Source organism: Canis lupus, chromosome 5 (genome assembly GCF_048164855.1).
Source record: "Canis lupus baileyi chromosome 5, mCanLup2.hap1, whole genome shotgun sequence".
Lineage (NCBI taxonomy): Eukaryota > Metazoa > Chordata > Mammalia > Carnivora > Canidae > Canis > Canis lupus.
Window position 1 is genome coordinate 68,409,505 of NC_132842.1, and position 19,341 is coordinate 68,428,845.

Consider the following 19,341-nt stretch of genomic DNA (forward strand, 5'->3'; position numbering starts at 1 on the left):
GATTAGGTCTCAGACTTTTAATGAGCCTGTATCCCTGGGATGTGACTTTCACAAGTTGCTTCTTAGCTCACCCTTCCCCTTAGACAAGACAGGAAGGCGAGAGAGGGCTAAAGTTAGGCATTTCCTTTCCCCCAGGTTGGAAAGGTTTTAGTAGAATCCAAGTCACTTAAGCCCTGATAAAATAGTTTTCCCTTGAGGGCAAAATGTTAAGAACAAAAGAGGTCTGGGCATATTTCAGAATGCTCTACTTCCCCTCCCTGAGAGTTGTTTTAGTGTTCCAGTCTTACCCTGAGAATCTAGTGGGACTCTGGAGATAAAACTTTTGTTTTCCTTCCTCCCCCCAGAGTTTTACATTCTCAAACTAGTTCATATTGGGCTTCCAGCAGTTTCTCAGTTAAAATTTAAATGTCTGTGGGACTGGCTTCTTTCAGTCTCCTGCTTCTAAGGTCTCTGCTCCCAGTCAGCTATGATTGATTCTCTGTACCCACCCCTCTCTCCATTTTTCAGAGTAGCAGTTTGCCCTGTGATCTCAGTTCTCTGGATCTAAGGAGAGTTGGTTTTTACTTTCTTCAGCTTTTTTTGTTGCTTTTGTGAGGACTAGGAGCCACAACTTCCAAAGCTCTTTACATATCAGGCCAGAAACTCTCCTTGCATTTTTATCAGCATCATTTATCAGTATTGCCTTATCTTTATTTCTCACAGCTTTATTGCAGTGTAATTGACATGCAATAAACTGTACATAATGAATATATTCAATGTTATGTATATATTGTATATACGTACACTATTTAAATGGATATATATTTTTAGTAAAAGCTACTATAAGCATCTGCAAATCAAAAGAATATTTATATTACTTCCTGCTTTTTCTCTTAAAATACCAAACTAACTTTTTTTTTTTTTTTTTTAGTCTTTAAACCTTAGTATAATATATTCTGTGTTAATGGAGATTAGATGGCTTCTTTCTCTGTCACCTGGTAATTCTTTTACCCAAAGCCTGGTGGTGACTTTTCCACTTTATAGATTATGAGTCTATAAGCAGGCATATGAATACTCTTCTCACTGAACAAAGGGTTTGGAAATAGTCCTTTAATCCTCTATGCATATTCCTTTTAAGTAGCTCCATGAGGGCAACAGGATCTGTTTTGCCTGCCAGTATGTCCTAGAACATAGCACAGGGCCTTGTGCTTAACAATGTCAGTTGTCTTCTATAGCACTAAATGTAATATCTTTATCCACACCCATCCCTTTTGCTATTTCTTTTTACTAATCAATGTACCATTTCTCTGTGGGTCCCACATCCTTCTTAGGGACTTCATTCCATTGTTTATTCTGCTTGACCTGTGTATTCAACCTCTGCCGCTCTGTTGCTGCCTTCTCTTCAGCATTTAAGGAGTGTCCAAATCTCTTATCCATAAGAGCATATATGCATTCCTTCTAAAACCCTACATCCTCTCCAGCTACTGCCCAATCTCTGTTTTCTCTTCCCAGCCAAACATAAATTGTGCACCATTGGCTCTTTCCAATCACTTACTTCCATATCCTTAACCCACTGTTTTAATCTAGCATTTGACCTGCGTTTGATCTCCTGACACTCCCTTTCCTCAGCCTCCTTTACATTCACCCTTCTCTGGCCATTCTCTCAGTTCCCTTATGGACATTTCCTTTGCCCACTTTTTAAATGTTGGTGCTTCTCAGGCTTTCATTCTAAGTTTTCTTCTCCCTCTACATTATACTCTAAGTTTCCTCAACTTCTCCCCTGTTTGGTGTGTTTTGTTTTGTGCGGCTTTTTGCCATTTGGATACTCTCCTGAGCTTCCAACTTTTATATCTGAGTGTCTTACAAAACCTCAGTCCACTTCCCATGTTTCCTATCTTGGTTACTTTTTCTTTTCTCTTACCCCCAGATCTACTAGATTATTGTTCTCAACCCCTTAACTGTCCCTTTTCTCTATCCCACCATTATTTAATCCAAGCCACCATCCTTTCTTGCCTGACAGCTGGAGGATCTGAGCCATCCTTCAAAAAGGTACCACAGTGATCTTTTTAAAATACAAACCTTCAGTGGCTTTTCTTTGTCCTTGAAAAATGGTCCATACCCAGTTTGTTGGAACAGAGCTCTTGTTTACTTCTTCAGCCTTATCCCTTGCCATTCCCCTCACACCCGCTCCCAACTCTGTCAGCCACACAGAATTGCAGTGCTCTGCCGTGCTGTCCCCTCGTCTCCACCATCTCCTAAAGTCCGTAACGTGACCCTAGATCAGCTTCCAGACAACATTTCCTCTAAGCATCATTGTCCTGCTACTTAGAAGCTAGTGAATTCTGTGTTCAGTTCTTGAAGAAGAGACACTGGATCTTGTTTATTATTCTGTCCTTACTCCCTTAACACACACGGTAGCCTGCACATAGTAGCACAATAAATATTTATGTATGAATAAATGAGCTTTTCCTAAAATTTGGTTTCTTTTTAATGGTCCTTCATTGATAAATCTACCATACCACCTCTTAACCACAATCACATATTCATTGTTAAGTTTGAACATTTGCAGAATAAATTACAAGCTATTCACAAGAGAAATGCATTCTGCAAAGGCCTGATATAAAGGGAAAACATCTCTTATTTATGTTCTCAGAGATACCTCATTATGAGACACAGATGTTCCAATTGTTACTACAAACAGATTTATAATATATGTAGCAGAACAAGATGTCTTTAACATTTTTTTCATCTTTTCAATCAGAAATATTCTCAGGCTTTTCTTTGCTCTGTATAGGAATAGTCTGAGAAGGTATAAGGCAAGTAAGTTTCTCTTTTGCCTTTATTTCGATTAAGCAACTTACCTGACTTGGTACTATTTTACCTCTCTATCTAGCCTTTGCTACAATGAATATTAGGTATCACAACAGATTTATTTATTTAATATCTTTTTAAAATATTATTCTACCCTTAATTCTAAGTATCCACCTTTTTCTTATTACACTTGACATTGGTGATATCATGTTCTGGTACCAAAGATAGAAAAAAAAAATGACATAAACATTTTCTGCATTTAATGTCCCTTTATGGTCCTTTACAAAGGGAAAATACCTTGCAGTTTTAACAGGAAAATAAACAAAGAAAATAATTTGTTGAATTTAATTGAAGAAATGAATAAGAAGCAATACAAAAATTCAATATTGACTAAATTAGACAATACAGTTAATACTAATGAAGATAAGGAAAAAAATCCATGTTTGTAAAAAACACAAACAAGGTAAACAATTGCCTTTGAGAAAAAATAAAGTTCATACTATAAATCAGCCCCTTTTCTAATATTTTAGAATCATAAATTTTATTGCATAAGCCAAATATTGATTTTCATGTAACATAATATGTTTTATAACTTCTTCCAGTTTTACTATCCAGAGCCAATGATGTAGAATATACTAGGTCTCCATTGTAGGAACCAAGACCTTGAAATAAATCCTTAGATAATCAGGTACTTAACACTGACATAAAAACCCAAGGTTTGTCTAGGCTACTGAAAAAGATAATCTACAAAGAAAAATGGTGTATTTGAAACCTGATTTTATGTAAGTCAACAAGGTATAAGGTACTGTATAATACAACACCTAAACTGCACTGCATCGATAGGACACATTATAGAACAAGAAAAATGACCCAAATATAGTCCTTAGCTATATATATAGTATGGAAAAATTAAAAGATCACTAATATTTTTTAAATTAACTCCTCTGATTTCTTTCAAATATGAGACATGACATTTAAAAGGAAAAGTGGGGCAATGTGAGAGATTTGTACTAAGATTTTCTCACAGAGAGTGAACTTACTAGATGATGGAGTGCAGAACTCGGCATTCCATAGGAATAGCTAATGTCTTAATTTATTCTTACCAAAATTTATGAAATTAATTTATGAAGTGTTTTCCACAAAAATATTTCTGCCTTAAAAATAAAAACTAAAACTGAAACTATTGTAAAATTGTATGTTAATTATACTTAAATTTAAACACAAAAACAGGCAGATACGACATGACTTCTAATGAGAGGGAGGCTTCATCTCCTAAGTTAGAAGATGGCAAACTATAAAAGGTCAGAGTAAATAGTTTCATCTCTGTGGGTCACATGGTCCTTATCTCATCTACTCAGCTCTAGAGTGAGAGCAGCCATAGATAATATGTAAACAATGAATATAGCTGTGTTCTAGTAAAACTATATAAAAACAGGATGCAGGCCAGATTGGCTACAGGGACCATCTTTTGGCGATGCTTACCCTGGGTTCTAGATGATTGCTTGACCACTTTTTCAGCCCAACACAGAAAATCATTGTATAAATTTCCTATTAAGGGAGGTGTGTCTAGGAAAGATCCTTGGGCTTTGCAGTGAATGTAAGAGAACAAATGATCCTGTATGAACTGACACCCCAAAATACACAGAACATAAAATCACATTCCCATATACCTCGAAAACACAAAGTTTGGTCACCCAAGCATATGGCCTAGTCCTTTCCTTCACCCAAATCTTCAGAACGTGGGGCACCACCCTTTCATACAATTCAAGCCATCAATGCCTCATGGTGTACCTTATGTTTGGGGCTGAGCTGGCAGCCTCTGAGTGTAACGGTCCTCCATTAGGGCTTCTTTCCTATCCAAGTTTCCAGAACCTTTACTTTCAAAAAAGTACTCAAACTATGGTTCGTGACCAAAACTGCATGTACCACACCCTAAGGTGAAACTTTCAGGCCATATTAAAACAAGGTTATGCACAATGTCCAGAATTTTTTTTATTAGAGAGGAAGGAGGGAAAGCAGCAGGAGAGGGAAAGAGAATCTTACACAGGCTCCACACTCAGCACAGAGCTCAGCCCAACCCTGAGATCATGACCTGAGCCAAAATCAAGAATCAGACGCTTAACCAGCTGAGCCACCCAGGCACCCCAATTTCCAGAAATTTATACAGAGAACTGATCTGCCTGTGTGTGGATGTGGCATAATACCTTCAGTCTTAGAATTACAGGCTATCTAAAACCCTCACATTTCAGTATAAAACGGAAGGTTCAGAATCACTGGAACTAGGTCATATCATGAGGCACTCCACACAAAAAAAGTTGCCAAACTGGAAGCAAGGAGAAGGTGTAAGACATAGAGGACAAATAATTCTTTACGACTGAGGAGATATCCATGTATTGAGTAAATATTCACTTTTTGCTCTAGGGGCTAGATGAGACAAAAATCACTGCCCTCATGGAGATCACAGTCTATATTTCAGCAAAGCCTACTAGGAGGAGACATTTGAGCTGGGAGGGGCCTTTATATTGCACAACTCTAGAGGCTACCATTCACATCACAGTCTATGTCAGTGGCCCCCCTGGAGTGGTAAAATGGACAACCTGTAGAATCTGCCATGGTGACCATGACTTGAGTCTTGAAGTACTAGGATTTTAGTAGGTACAGAAACAGAAAGAGGGCAGTCCAAATAGAGGAAAATAGTATGTGCAAAGGTATCAACCATCATTTATTTAATGCCTACTGTTGACATGACTCTAGATCCTGGGGCTGCTAAGAGGTAAGTTCTTGTGACTTGCATTATAAAACTACATCACTCCTTCATGATCCAGGCTCTGCTATAACACAGGGGCATGTAGCAGTGAACAAATCAGAAATTGTGCCCAACTTCATGGAATTCACAATCCAAGGACATATGAATAATTACAAGAATGATGAGCACTTCAAAATTAAAGTACCCAATGTTAGGAGCCCTTATAACTAGGAGAACATGCCTACTTCAAATAATTAAAAACTGTGGGGATGGGAGAGGGACTGATAGAGTAAAAACATGAGAGAGGAGAATGGATTTGAATTATTTAGGAAATCAAATATCTATAGCAAAAACAAATCAGGAGCATCTTTGAAGAAAGTAGGCAACTCAAAAAAAGACATTTAATACACTGTATTCTTGCTAATCCTGGATATTGGGTCTCCATGGGAATGTGTCATGGGGAACGTTGACTTCAGTGTACATTCTGTGGGGGAAAAATTCAGAGAAACAGTTCATTTCATAGAAACTCTAGTATGCATTTATTTCATTAAGCAAGAACTCTTTGCACTTAGACAACTAAGATTACTGTACCACCTACCTCAAGTTACATCCTTAAAAGTGTACCTGGAAAATTCAAATGAAACCAAGGACCTACAAAAGCATCAGCAGATCCAATCCTAGATCCTGACTCAGCCTGCTTCCACCACTTCGAAACCAGGAAAAAAAAAAAAAAAAACACAAAAACCTATACCCTTTTCTGTTTGACTCAAGAGCTTAGATGTCTCACTATGAAAAGGAAGAAACTCTCATGAAATGGTGAAGAACTCTGTAATTATTCATTTAATATAGGAATTTTAAAGAGACTGCTTACTTCATACATTACTAAACATATTCCCATTAATAGTAAGTACCTTTTCCTTATCATATGTATATGAAAAACATTCTAAACATTAGAACTGAACAAAAATTATGTTCAATGTAATTGAAGTTTCTGGACCCCTAAGCCAGAATAACAACAATAGAAAGTAAAAGATACTTCTTTCTCTGATTTGCTAAATGTTCTGACCAATACACCTAAACTTTTTAAGCTAGCACCCTAAATATCCATTTGATCAAATATTTGCCTTTTCAGAGATGTTCCCTCCAAATCATTTTAAACTGCCTTCTGTAACACGGTATAAACTACAGAATTTTCTCATTTGAAATACTCTGTATTTATTGCTCAAGGTAAAAGTACTCCCCTCTTCATGATTATTCTCTTTCTCTGAATTTAAATCATTTGCAAAATAAAATTTGCAAATTTAACAAAGGTTATTTAATGCTAAAATATCCATATTTGATGACATATTCCACTTGCTTCTTTGCTTGTCAAGGGAATTCTACTCCCACAGGTATTCCAACAGGATCCTACACTTCACTTATATACCTATCTGATAGGCAGCCTTAAGTTTGCCTTTAAAAGGAAAAAGTCAGGATCCCTGGGTGGCGCAGCGGTTTGGCGCCTGCCTTTGGCCCAGGGCGCGATCCTGGAGACCCAGGATCGAGTCCCATGTCGGGCTCCCAGTGCATGGAGCCTGCTTCTCCCTCTGCCTGTGTCTTTGCCTCTCTCTCTCTCTCTCTGTGTGTGTGTGTGACTATCATAAATAAATAAAAATTAATTAATTAATTAATTAATTAATTAAAAAAAAAGGAAAAGGTCATGCTACTTTACTTTCAGATCATACTTCTTAGAGCTAAATAACTTAACGTAAATTTAAATATTGCAGATTATATCACAAATTCAGAAAGTTTAATGATTCCCAACTTGAACCTCTCCAACTGCCTTTCAAGTCTGTGAAATTTCCATTCTGTGAACCCTCATTTGACTCCTTTGCAAAACTTGTATTGTTTAAGAAAGGTGCATTGCTACTAAAGAAAACAATTTTCTGCACCACTACAAGCTATTGAAAGGAATAAGACGTGTTTCTAACACTGTTTTTTGTGCATCCAGCTGAATCAATGGTTTTATTCTCTTGTATTCAATCAAATGCAATCATTAAACAAAGGTTTAGGTTACACAACATACTCTCATTAGCTGCCAATTTTTATAAAGTATATAAAATGTAGGGTCTTAGTAAGAGGTCCCTAACCTCCTGGCATCAGCATCTCTGGGAATTTTAAGAAATGTACATCCCCAGGCCTCACCCATATATATGAAATAAGAACATGTGGGGATGCAGCCAATGAATCTGTATTTTCAATGCAAATTATTCCAATACTTTCTAAAGCTGGAGAACCACAGCACTGGACTTTTAGAAAAGGGATTTACTGAAGGCCAACTTTGTCTCACACAGCAATTACATATACTCAAAAGCGGAATTTCATTCCAACCATATATATGCTTGCAAATGAACTATTCATATAGTTTTAGAATCCTACAATGCAGTAAAGAATACCAGAAGGCAAACTTGATAAATATTTCTGGTTTTAACCAAAATAATTTTACTCACCAGTATGGTCAGGTTCCGATGAAGGCTCTCTCCCTGGCTTGTCAAGGGTCACATTCTTGCTTTGTTCTCAGATGGCCTTTCCTAGGTTCAAGCACATGGAGAGAGTGAGATATCAGCTCTGTGGTGTCCCAAGGGTTCCATATTCATGACCTCTCTAACCCTAATTACTTTCCAGATATCATCAGATTAGGGGTTGGTCCTTCTACGTACAGATTTTGGGTGGACAAACAGTCCATAACACAGCAAAAATCTATTTCAGAGGAAGTGTGAGAAAGAAATTAATAGGAAACTCACAGCTGTGTTATCGTCATCATTGCTGGTTAATATTCCCATAGTTTGGACTCCTGGCATATTGGCTTTTCAGATCTCACATAAAGGAATTTACAATATGTGCATAAATACTTTTGTGAACTAGCATTATTTCAGAAATTCTTAATCCTCTTAAATTGAAAATCCCTTTAAAATACAAATAAGCACTCCCCAAATTATAAATTTATAAAAATTGAAATTTTTCTTTGGACCAGCATTAATATAAACCAGGTATGTAAAAGATATTAAAGATATAGCAATAATCCTAGCACCTCTATTGTATTAGAAGAAACACAGGTTAAAAGTTATTCCAGCTGTCTTGGCAGTCAGTGTAAGCATGGTCATTTTTAGTACATTTTGTTATGAACATTCATACAAATGCTAAATGGCACTATCTTGAGGAAAAAAATTCTGAAACATGTAATGGTATGACATGGAGTAAGACACCAAGAAGACTTATAGGCGTTGGTATCAGTCATATCATTTCAATTGAGGAAGGCAAAGTAGGATTTGAAAATATATACTCGTTATGTGTATAGTATAGAGCAGTGGCTCTTAAACTTCTTGGTCTGAGGACCCCAAAGAGTTTTTTTCTTTATGTCTATCAATATTACTCTATTTGAAATTAAGACAAATAATTGTTAATGTTTCTAATTAATTCATTTAAAAATAAAAACCTATTATATGTTAATATAACCTGTATTTTATGAAAAATAACTATACTTTCCAAATTAAAAAATTAGTGAAGAGTGGCACCGTTTTACATTTAATTCAGATCTCTAGTATCTGGAATAATAGAAGATTCTCTTTTTGCAGTTTTTTGTTTTGGTTGAAATACATGAAAAAAAATTTAACCCCTCACAGATATATAGTAAAAACAGGAATGCTTCATTTCCTGTTCAGATAATAATACTATACCAAAACTGAACAAGTGGCAGTTATTTAAAGGTTAATTGTAATGTGGAATTTGAAACCATATCAATGAATTTTTCCTACTGTTACATTTCCCCCTGGTTATTTAGAAGTCTGTTGTTTAACTTCCACACATTTGTGAACTTAGATTTATTCGGGCTTGCTTTATGGTCTATTATATGGGTCTCCCTGGAGAATGTTTGATGTGCGCTTGACAAGTATATGCATTCTGCCAGAGGTGGGTGCGGTGTTCTAAACATATCTGGTAGGTCTAATTGATTTATAGCATTGTCATCTATTTCCTTGTTGATTTTCTGCCTCATTGTTCTATACGTTAATGAAACTGGTATATAATAATTATAACAGTATCCAACCATTGTTGTTATTTCTTTCTTCCATCAATTCTTCATGTATTGTAGAACTCTGTTTTTAGGTGCATTTATAATTGTTGCAGCTTGATGGATTGACACTTTTAACATTACAAAATGTCCTTTTTGTCTCCAGTAACAATTTTTGTCTTAAAGTTAATGTAACAATTTTTGTCTGACGTTAGTATGGCCACTCCAGCTCTTATTTGGTTACTATTTTAATGGTATATCTTTTCCATGCTTTTACTTTCAACCTATTTGTTGTCTTTGAATTTAAAGCATGTCTTTTGTAGACAGCATTTGGTTGAATCATATTGTTCTATCCATTCTGCTAATTTCTGCCTTGTGATAGCAGGGTTTTAATCCATTTACATTTAATATAACTTGATAAAGGAGGATTTATGTCTGTTATTTTTTTCTGTATGTCTTATGTCTTTTTTCTTTCCTCTGTTGCACCATTACTGCTTTCTTTTATGTTACATGTTTTCTAGGATATGATTTCAATTCCTTTGTTTCTTACACTCTTTTTAAAAGTTACTTTCTGGGCAGCCCAGGTAGCTCAGCGGTTTAGCGCCACCTTCAGCCGGCATGATCCTGGAGACCCGGGATCGAGTCCCACATTGGGCTCTCTGTATGGAGCCTGCTTCTGTGTTGTGTCTCTGCCTCCCTCTCTCTCTGTGTCTCTCATGAATGAATAAATAAAATCTTTAAAAAGAAAATTATTTTCTTAGAGGTTTCTCTCAGAATTACTTTTTTTTTTTAATTTATTTTTGATAGTCACAGAGAGAGAGAGAGAGAGAGAGGCAGAGACATGGGCAGAGGGAGAAGCAGGCTGCATGCACTGGGAGCCCGACATAGGATTCGATCCTGGGTCTCCAGGATCGCGCCCTGGGCCAAAGGCAGGCGCCAAACCGCTGCGCCACCCAGGGATCCCTCAGAATTGCTTTCTATCTTAGAAACAATCTAGTTCATATTAATACCAACTTAATGTCAATAACATAAAAAAAAACTTTACTCCAATATTCCTCCCTCAGTTTATACCCCCCTTTTGCATTTCTGTTGTCATACAAATTACATCTTCATGCATTATGATCCTGACAACATGTTCTCTTAATTGATTTATGCAATTATATAAGATTAGATAGAAGGAAAAAAGCCACACACAAAAATACATTTATGCCATCTAGTATATTTACTTGGAGTTACCTTTACTAGTACTTCTTGTGTGGATTTGAGTTTCTGTCTAATGGACTTTCAGTTCAGCCAGAAAAACTCCCTTTAGTATTTTCTGTTAGGTGTGTTAATAACTAATTCTCTCAGCTTTTACCTCACAATGTGTTAATTTCCCTTTCATTCTTGAAGGATATTTTTTGCTGAATTTTAAACTTCTTGGCTGACAGTCTTTTTTCTTTCACATTTGGAATATATCATCCTACTGTCTTCTGGCCTCCTTGGTTTCTCATGAAAAATCAGCTGTTATTTTATTGAGATTCCCTTGTATATGATGGGTTATCTCTCGCTGAATTTAAAATTTTTGACTTTTATCAGTTTGACTAGGATGCATCCTAGTGTAGATCTCTTCAAGTTCATCCTATTTGGAGTTTGTTGAGCTTTTGGATGTGTAGATTAGTGTGTTTAATTTAGGCAGTTTCATGCATCACATTCTTTTTTGCCAGTTTCTCTCTCTCCTCTAGTTTGGAACCCCTATTATTGTTGGTATTCTTGGTGGTGCTTCAATATGTCACTGAGGGTTCTGTTTTTTTTGTTTTTTTTTTTTTTTTTAATGTTCCTTCCTCATTTTTCTTTCTCTACCTCAGACTGGATAATCTGAATTGACATAGCTTCAAGTTTGATTCTTTTTTCTGCCAATTTAAATCTGTTATTGAGCCTCCCTAGTGATTTTTCATTTCAGTTATTGTACTCTAGAATTTGTGTGATTCTATCTCTTTATTGATACTCTTTTGGCAAAACACTGTTTTCGTAGCTCTGTTCAGCTCTTTAGACATGACTTCCTTAGTTCTTTGAATGTATTTATAAGAGCTGATTTAAAATCTCTGCCTAGTAAGTCAAATATCTAGGCTTCCTTGGGGACCATTTCTTTTGGCTGCTTCTTTTTTTTTCCCTATTTATGAACCAAACTTTCCTGTTTGTATCATAATTTTTCGTTAAAAGAATTTTTTATAATAATAATGTGTTAATCTTGGAATTCTCTCCTCTAGGCTTGTTGTTGTTGCTGTTTGTTGTTGTGTTGTTAATGCTGTTTTTTCAGTGATTTTCCTGGATTAATACTCTAAAGTCTCTATTCTCTATTGTGCATAGCCATTGAAGTCCCTACTCAAGTTAGCCTCATGGTCAGATATGATTGCATAGATGTTTCCTTAATGAGACATTAGAGATTAGGGTCTTTTCAGGTCTTTTGTGTGGAAACAGTGTTGCACATGTGTATGGCCTTCCAAATCTCCAGGAATGTGTCAGAGTTTTTCAAAGCTCATCTTTGAACATCTCGTTCACATTTTTCTTTTAAAATTTGTTCAATTTCTCACTAGCCCAAACTGATATAAAGAATTGCTAATGATTGTTTTTAACAAATGTTCCAGTTTGATAAGGCTGTCCATACAGAATAAGCTCTCAGTCTTGCCAAATAAAGATAAATACGGAGTATAGAGCTTGTCAGGAAGCTGCCAAACACATCAAATAGTGACAGTTCTCTGGGGATGAGGCTTTGGGGAGCTCCCAACCTATTCTGCCAGCCCATCCACTAGCTGCTAGGCTTTACATTTTCACAGCTAACCTACTTGCACAGCTCTTGGTTGTCAAGACTGTTTCAAGGCTAGGGAAAGGATTATAGGAATAGGGCAAATTAAAACACAGCAAAGTACACTATTCTTACTGATATTCAGTTCTTTTCTTGAAGAGATACTCTCAGATTCTTGCCTTTGGTTGATGTCCAGAGTCCTGAAAAAGTTTATTTTGACAAGATTTTTGCCAGTATTGTCTGATTTTTATGAAGGAGATTTTTGAGGTCCTTACTGTACCATTCTAGAAATGATTCTTCCCTACTCTATTACTTTAAAATCCAATGGTCTATCCTATACTTTGAATGTTCTTTTATTCATGCATGGCTTAGTAACATGCATTGGTCATCTGGAAAATACTGGTTTACCGAATTATGCAGATCTTCCCAATATTAACATACTTCATTATACAGTTTTTTTAAATCATACTTGTTAATATCACCAAAAAAGTTTTTAGTTTGTCAGGCTCACAGTCTTACAAGTCCTCTAAAGTTCCAATTTTCATTTAGAAGCTGAAATTTTTTTTTTTTTAAAGATTTTATTTATTCATGACAGTCACAGAGAGAGAGAGAGAGGCAGAGACACAGGCAGAGGGAGAAGCAGGCTCCATGCACCGGGAGCCCGATGTGGGATTCGATCCCGGGTCTCCAGGATTGCGCCCTGGGCCAAAGGCAGGCGCCAAACCGCTGCGCCACCCAGGGATCCCATAGAAGCTGAAATTTTATCATTAGCCACAAATACTATCATTTTCCTAAAAGTGAGAAACCCACTTTATTTTCAAGAAAATGTTGGCTAAATTGAAAAGCCAAGTCTGAATAACCATAGTTTTAGTGCCACTGCTGACTACCCATGCTTTTTACAGTAGTATTTTGGGACCCCCAAGGGTCCTTGCACCACACTCTTGAGAACTACTGTGTGGAAGAATCAAATCTGGATTTCTAGACATTGTCTTTAAATATCCAAGTGACTGGTCCATGGTGAGAAGTGAACTTTAGCTTTAAGACTCATAATCAAGACAGGCTGGCAACTTATTTTTTAAATGAATATAGGGCAAGAGAGAAAAACTTGCCTAAATAAATCTGTAAAATAAGATAAAGTTGATAATAGTATGAAATTCTTCAAGTGTGAAATACAAAAAAATAGTCAAGAATACATTTGGGAAAGTTCACTGAAAACACTGCTTATAGTTCACGATACCAATCGTCTAGTACATAGACTAGATTGTGGATAATAAAGTAAATTTGAGGTTGTAACACAGTGATAAATGTAGCCTCATAAATATTACTTCAAGCTTCACTGGAATCAAACAAGTTTAAAGTATGAAAGGTCATACCCTATTCCAAAGAAACAAACCTAGGAGGGATGAAATAATTTATATTAAGAACTGTATACCACATTAGCAATGTTTGTTGCTAAGCATGTGAAGCAACATTTAGCTAGTAGGAGTATAAACTGGTATTACCACTTAAGAAAAAAATTAGCACTACTTGTGTGAGCACCTGGTGTTGTATGGAACAATGTGTGTTATACACGGCATGTTAACTAACTGGAATTTAAATTAAACTTAATAATAATAATGAAATTGCTACCTTTCAACATGGGGGAAAAGAAAAAAAAAGGAACAACTGAATATATTTTTAAAGAGTATTTAGGGGATCCCTGGGTGGCTCAATGGTTTAGCGCCTGCCGTTGGTCCAGGGTGTGATCCTGGAGTCCCGGGATCGACTCCCACATCGGGCTCACTGCATGGAGCCTGCTTCTCCCTCTGCCTCTCTCTCTCTCTCTCTCTCTCTCTCTCAGTGTCTCTCATGAATAAATAAATAAAATCTTAAAAAAAAAAAAAAAAAGAGTATTTAGAGCCTCAGATCCCCTGGTTGCCTCAGCTAGGTAGATGACTTCCATGTCGATTCTCACCCCAGCAGAAGTCTGGGGTTTTATTCCCTGGAAAGGTAGCTGAACTACAGAACCAGAGACCTAGCCTGATGCAAGTCCTAACCCTAATACCTAACCTCTAACCCCTAAACCTAACCCTATGTGGAAGTCTCTGAACTGCAAGACATCAGGAACATACCCTAACCCTGGCCCTAACTCTAACCCTATATTGGAGGTGGAGGGGAGTTGGTATGGGGTGTGTGTGTGTGTGTGTGTGTGTGTGTGTGTGTGTATTATAAGGAATGTTACTCTGCCATTAAAAAAACATAATCTTGCCATTTGCAATGACATGGATAGAGCTAGAGAGTATTATGGTAAGAGAAATAAGTGAGTCAGAAAAAGACAAATACCATGATTTCATATGTGGAACTTAAAAATAAAACAAAGGAGCAGAGGGTGGGGAAGAGAATGAGAAAGGTAAACCAAGAATCAGACTCTTAACTGCAGAGAACAAACTGATAGTGGCCAGACGGGAGGTGGATCAAGGGATAGGTGAAATAGGTAATGGGGAATTAAGGAGTATACTTGTGATAAGCACTAGGTGATGTATGGAAGTGTTGAGTTACTATATTGTACACTGAAAACTAATACTACACTGTATGTTAACTAACTGGAATTTAAATAAAAACTTTTTAAAAATTTACACTATGTAGTACACTTAAAGATGCATGAATATATCCTTTGACTTTACAGTTCTACCTCTGGGTACGTAACTCCCAGAGGATGCTTATTAATGCTAATAAACATTAGCACTTGTGTGCATTAAGATGCCATGTTTATCATGGCAAAAAAAATGTATTTTTTGTGTCAGTCAAAAGAATGAAAAATATTTATGCTATAATCATACAATAGCATACTCTGTAGCAATGAAAACCAACTATACAGGGCAGCCCTGGTGGTGCAGCGGTTTAGCACCACCTGCAGCCCAGAGCGTGATCCTGGAGACCCTGGATCGAGTCCCACATCGGGCTCTCTGCATGGAGCCTGCTTCTCCCTCTGCCTGTGTCTCTGCCTCTCTCTCTCTCTCTCTGCATCTCTATGAATAAATATATAATCTTTAAAAATTTTTTAAAAAAAAGAAAATCAACTATACAGCTTCATACTTAATCATGGATGTGTCTCAAAAAATCTATTTTAAAAAGCAAGTTATAGGGCAGCCTGGGTGGCTCAGCAGTTTAGCACCACCTCCAGCCCAGGGCGTGATCCTGGAGACCCAGGATCAAGTCCCGCATCGGGCTCCCTGAATGGAGGCTGCTTCTCCCTCTGTGTTTCTCCCTTCTGTGCCTCTGCCTTTCTCTCCCTCTCTCTCCCTCTCTCTCCCTCTCTCTCTCCCTCTCTCTCTCTCTCGAATAAAAAAATAAAATCTTTGAATTTGAAAAAATACAAGCAAGTCATAGAAAGATACATTGTATGGTTTCATTTACATAAAAGTTAAAATAGGCATTACCAAATATGTTTTAGCATATTTGCATAAATGACAAAACTATAAAGGAAAAAAGGAATAATTTTATGAAGAAGATAATTCCACAGCGTAACTCCTATGTAATTTATCTGTGGTTTGCTTTAAAACTATGCATATCTAAAGATCAATGTTCTCTCTTGCCCATCTACAAAATAGGGATATAGATAAAGAACCTTGGTAATTCTTTCACTGAAGTAGTATGTTATACAAAATATAATAATCTTTTTTCTACATAAAAATACTTCATTGATAAATTTTTGTTATGAATTTGTGTGATATTCTTCATGAATCTTTATTCAGTTATATCTTAAGAGTAATTCCATTCTTAGAACAATATGTTTTGGGACGCCTGGGTGGCTCAGCAGTTGAGTGTCTGCCTTTGACTCAGGGTGTGATCCCAGAATCTGGGACCAAGTCCCACATCGGGTTCCTGCGAAGAGCCTGCTTCTCTCTCTGCCTATGTCTCTGCCTCTCTCTGTGTGTCTCTCATGAATAAATATATAAAACTTTAAAAAAAAAAAAAAAAAAACAGGGCAATCCCAGGTGGCTCAGCGGTTTAGCGCAGCCTTCAGCCCAGGCCCTGATCCTGAGGGCCAGGATCAAGTCCCATGTCAGACTCCCTACATGGAGCCTGCTTTTCCCTCTGCCTGTGTCTCTACCTCTCTCTCTCTCTCTCTCTCTTTCTGTGTCTCTCATGAATAAATAAATAAAATCTTGGAAAAAAAAAAGAACAATATGTCTTATCATGGTCACTGAAAGCCAATGGACTTCTAATGTTCTTAAAATATCAATCAAGTAATTATTATATCAATGAAATTAATTTAATTTCTTGCCTTTCATCCTGGAGGAAAATCATTTCTAACACATCATTAGACTATCTACATGTCTTTGTAACTTTTCCCTACTTTACCGGGGAGAACAGAATTTTTAATTCTGTGAAGTGTTCAAAGAATTTTTTGAGCATTTTATGATATGTTACTTGTTACTTGTTATGATACCCATTGCAGACAATGGTCTTTATACCCTATTTAATTAGTCTTGATATCTAAAGAGAATAAGTCATTGCATCAAGGTATGAGGAAAGTTCCAGAAATAAGGAACAATATATAAATTGGAGACAAACTTCACCATTGTAACTAGACTCTGCTAATTATGTTTTCCTTACCTGGAAAATAATGTATTCTCTAAGTCTAGGGCAAGAGAATAAATGTGATGGAGCTACTCATTGATATTTTTCATTCTATTATAATTGTTATGGGTAGATTTTATTCATTTTGATATTTACAGGGAAAATATAAACTATGCCTATCCATCCCAGAAGGGAAAAGCAATGCTAGAATCAACAGAAATGTCATAAATAAAACTCGAGTTCCATTTTGGGTAGAACCAAAAGTAGTAAAGAAAAATTGTGCTTAAAATATTTATATAATAAAGAAGATTAATAGTAGATCTTAGAAATATATAATAAGATTAATGAACTATATAAATGCAACTATCAAGTCATTTAAAATGTTTACCATTTAAAGCTAATTATATACATTTAAAGTGTTTCTACTAACAGGTTTTCTCTTGAATAGTTAACAGGTTTTTCTATTTATGGAAATGTTCTCTAGTAACTGCCATCTATTAACAATTATATATAAGAATGTTTTACTTTATTTGTAATAGATTTGCCTAAAATTTCAAATAATTCACTTACATTCCTAGTCTTAACTATTCCTTTTTCATTGCAGCCCTTTGGAGTAAATCAGCCTGGACCTTACATCATGTATACAACTGTGGATGCAAATGGATATCTGAAAAATGGTTCAGGTAAGACTAGATAAAATATCCGTAGTGCACAAAAACACCTTTAATCAATATATTGTCATGGATGACAAAAATTATCATCATGTTTTCACATGCTTTATAAAATCTTCACTTTTTCTGTTATAGTCTTTTGCACATCAGTAGATTACAAAAAGGTCCTCATGGCAAATATATTAACATTCATTCCTCATATATCCCTATTGTGATATAGCCAAATCATTATCCTGTGTTTCAGTTGAAGTAACAGAAAGATTGGGAGAAATTACCAGAGTTATCTTGAGCAAAGTGCGAAGTGGTAAAGTAGTTAACAAAGCTATTCTTAGAAGAAATAAAAATTAGGAATCCAATCTACAACCTAGACAAATTCTAGTTTTTTCATACATGAAACAGTAGCTTAAATGTTACATAGAGGTTTTTTAATAAATGATTATAAAGAAAAACTTGTAGTTATTATATATTTGAATAAATAATAAAAGGAAATGCAATCAAAACAAAAAAGAAATAAGACTAAACAAAGGATGCCTGCTTTTGATAGATGATAGCTGACTGAAATGCGGTCCAAGTCACAGTAAATACAACTGTTCTAATTTCAATTCTTTAAGTAAGAAAACGAACCCCAACATATTAATAGGCTTCTCTGAGACTCTTAGAGTCCTAACCATGAAGAAATATAAGCAAAATTGCTGTTACTCCTCCATTTTTATGCACAAAAGAAAGCTAAAAAAGAAAGAATTCATTATAGGCCATTCTTGTTTTATATAATACCTTACATAAATCAAATATACCACAGTGAGTTTCCTTTTTAGCTATTTGTACACATGTAAGACTCAATCATAATACTGCTTCAGTACAGAAACATTCCATAAAACAAAAGCAGTTTAATTAAATTCAAGGAGAAATTGACAAACACAACTAAAATCAAATACTTTAATATACCATTGTTAGTCAAGGAAACTTAAATAAGGTTATATAGACAATCTGAACAATTTATTTATGTTTTAATTCATATACATATCAAACTACAAAAAAGTTCTGGGACTGGCTGGTTTTATCTTGTATCAATTAATTACTTTTGAATTTTAGATATAGATAATTTCAGTGCTAGGTAAGGTGTTCCAGACAGGAGAAGAAAGATGAAGTTACTTATTTAACGAAGTAAGCATAACTTAGGCAAGGCCAGCATACCTAAAACCAAAAGCTTAGCTCACTGGTCAATTATTAATGAAAAATGCTATCTAAAATACTAATAATTTTGGGCATGTGGGTGGCTCAGATGATTAAGCGTCTAACTTTGGCTCAGGTCATGATCCCAGTGTCCTGGGACCAAGTCCTGCATCGGCTCCCTGCTTGGCAGGGAGCTTGCTTCTCCCTCTGTTGCTCCCTCTGTGCTCACTCGCTCTCTCTGACAAATAAATCAAATCTTATTAAAAAAAATTAAATTAAAATATTAACAATTTTAATTCATCTGTATTTTGAAAGAATTGCTTACTTAGCATCAAATTGGTGATTATCTCAGAATACACTGATGGTTTAAAATGGGGGGAAAAATAAAATAAAATAAAATGGGGAAAAATCTCTTCATTATCATAACAATAGGTCAAAAAATTTTAAAGACCCATCTTCCTCTCTTTTTTCATACAATGATATATTTTGCAAATTTTTCCATGTCAGTTTATATAGGTAATTTATTTGGGGATCGTTTTGTATATTGATATAATAATTACTCTAG

General features: G+C 35.8%; 1 protein-coding gene across 3 annotated transcripts in view; it reads left to right on the forward strand.

Annotated features, from left to right (window-relative positions):
* The window catches only part of ITFG1 (integrin alpha FG-GAP repeat containing 1), a 291,511-nt gene that overhangs the window by 231,363 nt on the left and 40,807 nt on the right, over positions 1 to 19,341 (forward strand). For all 3 annotated transcript variants that reach the window (XM_072827271.1, XM_072827270.1, XM_072827269.1), the window contains exon 14: positions 17,537 to 17,615. In XM_072827271.1, coding sequence (XP_072683372.1) covers positions 17,537 to 17,615 — 79 coding nt within the window. The remainder of the gene's footprint in view (positions 1 to 17,536; positions 17,616 to 19,341) is intronic.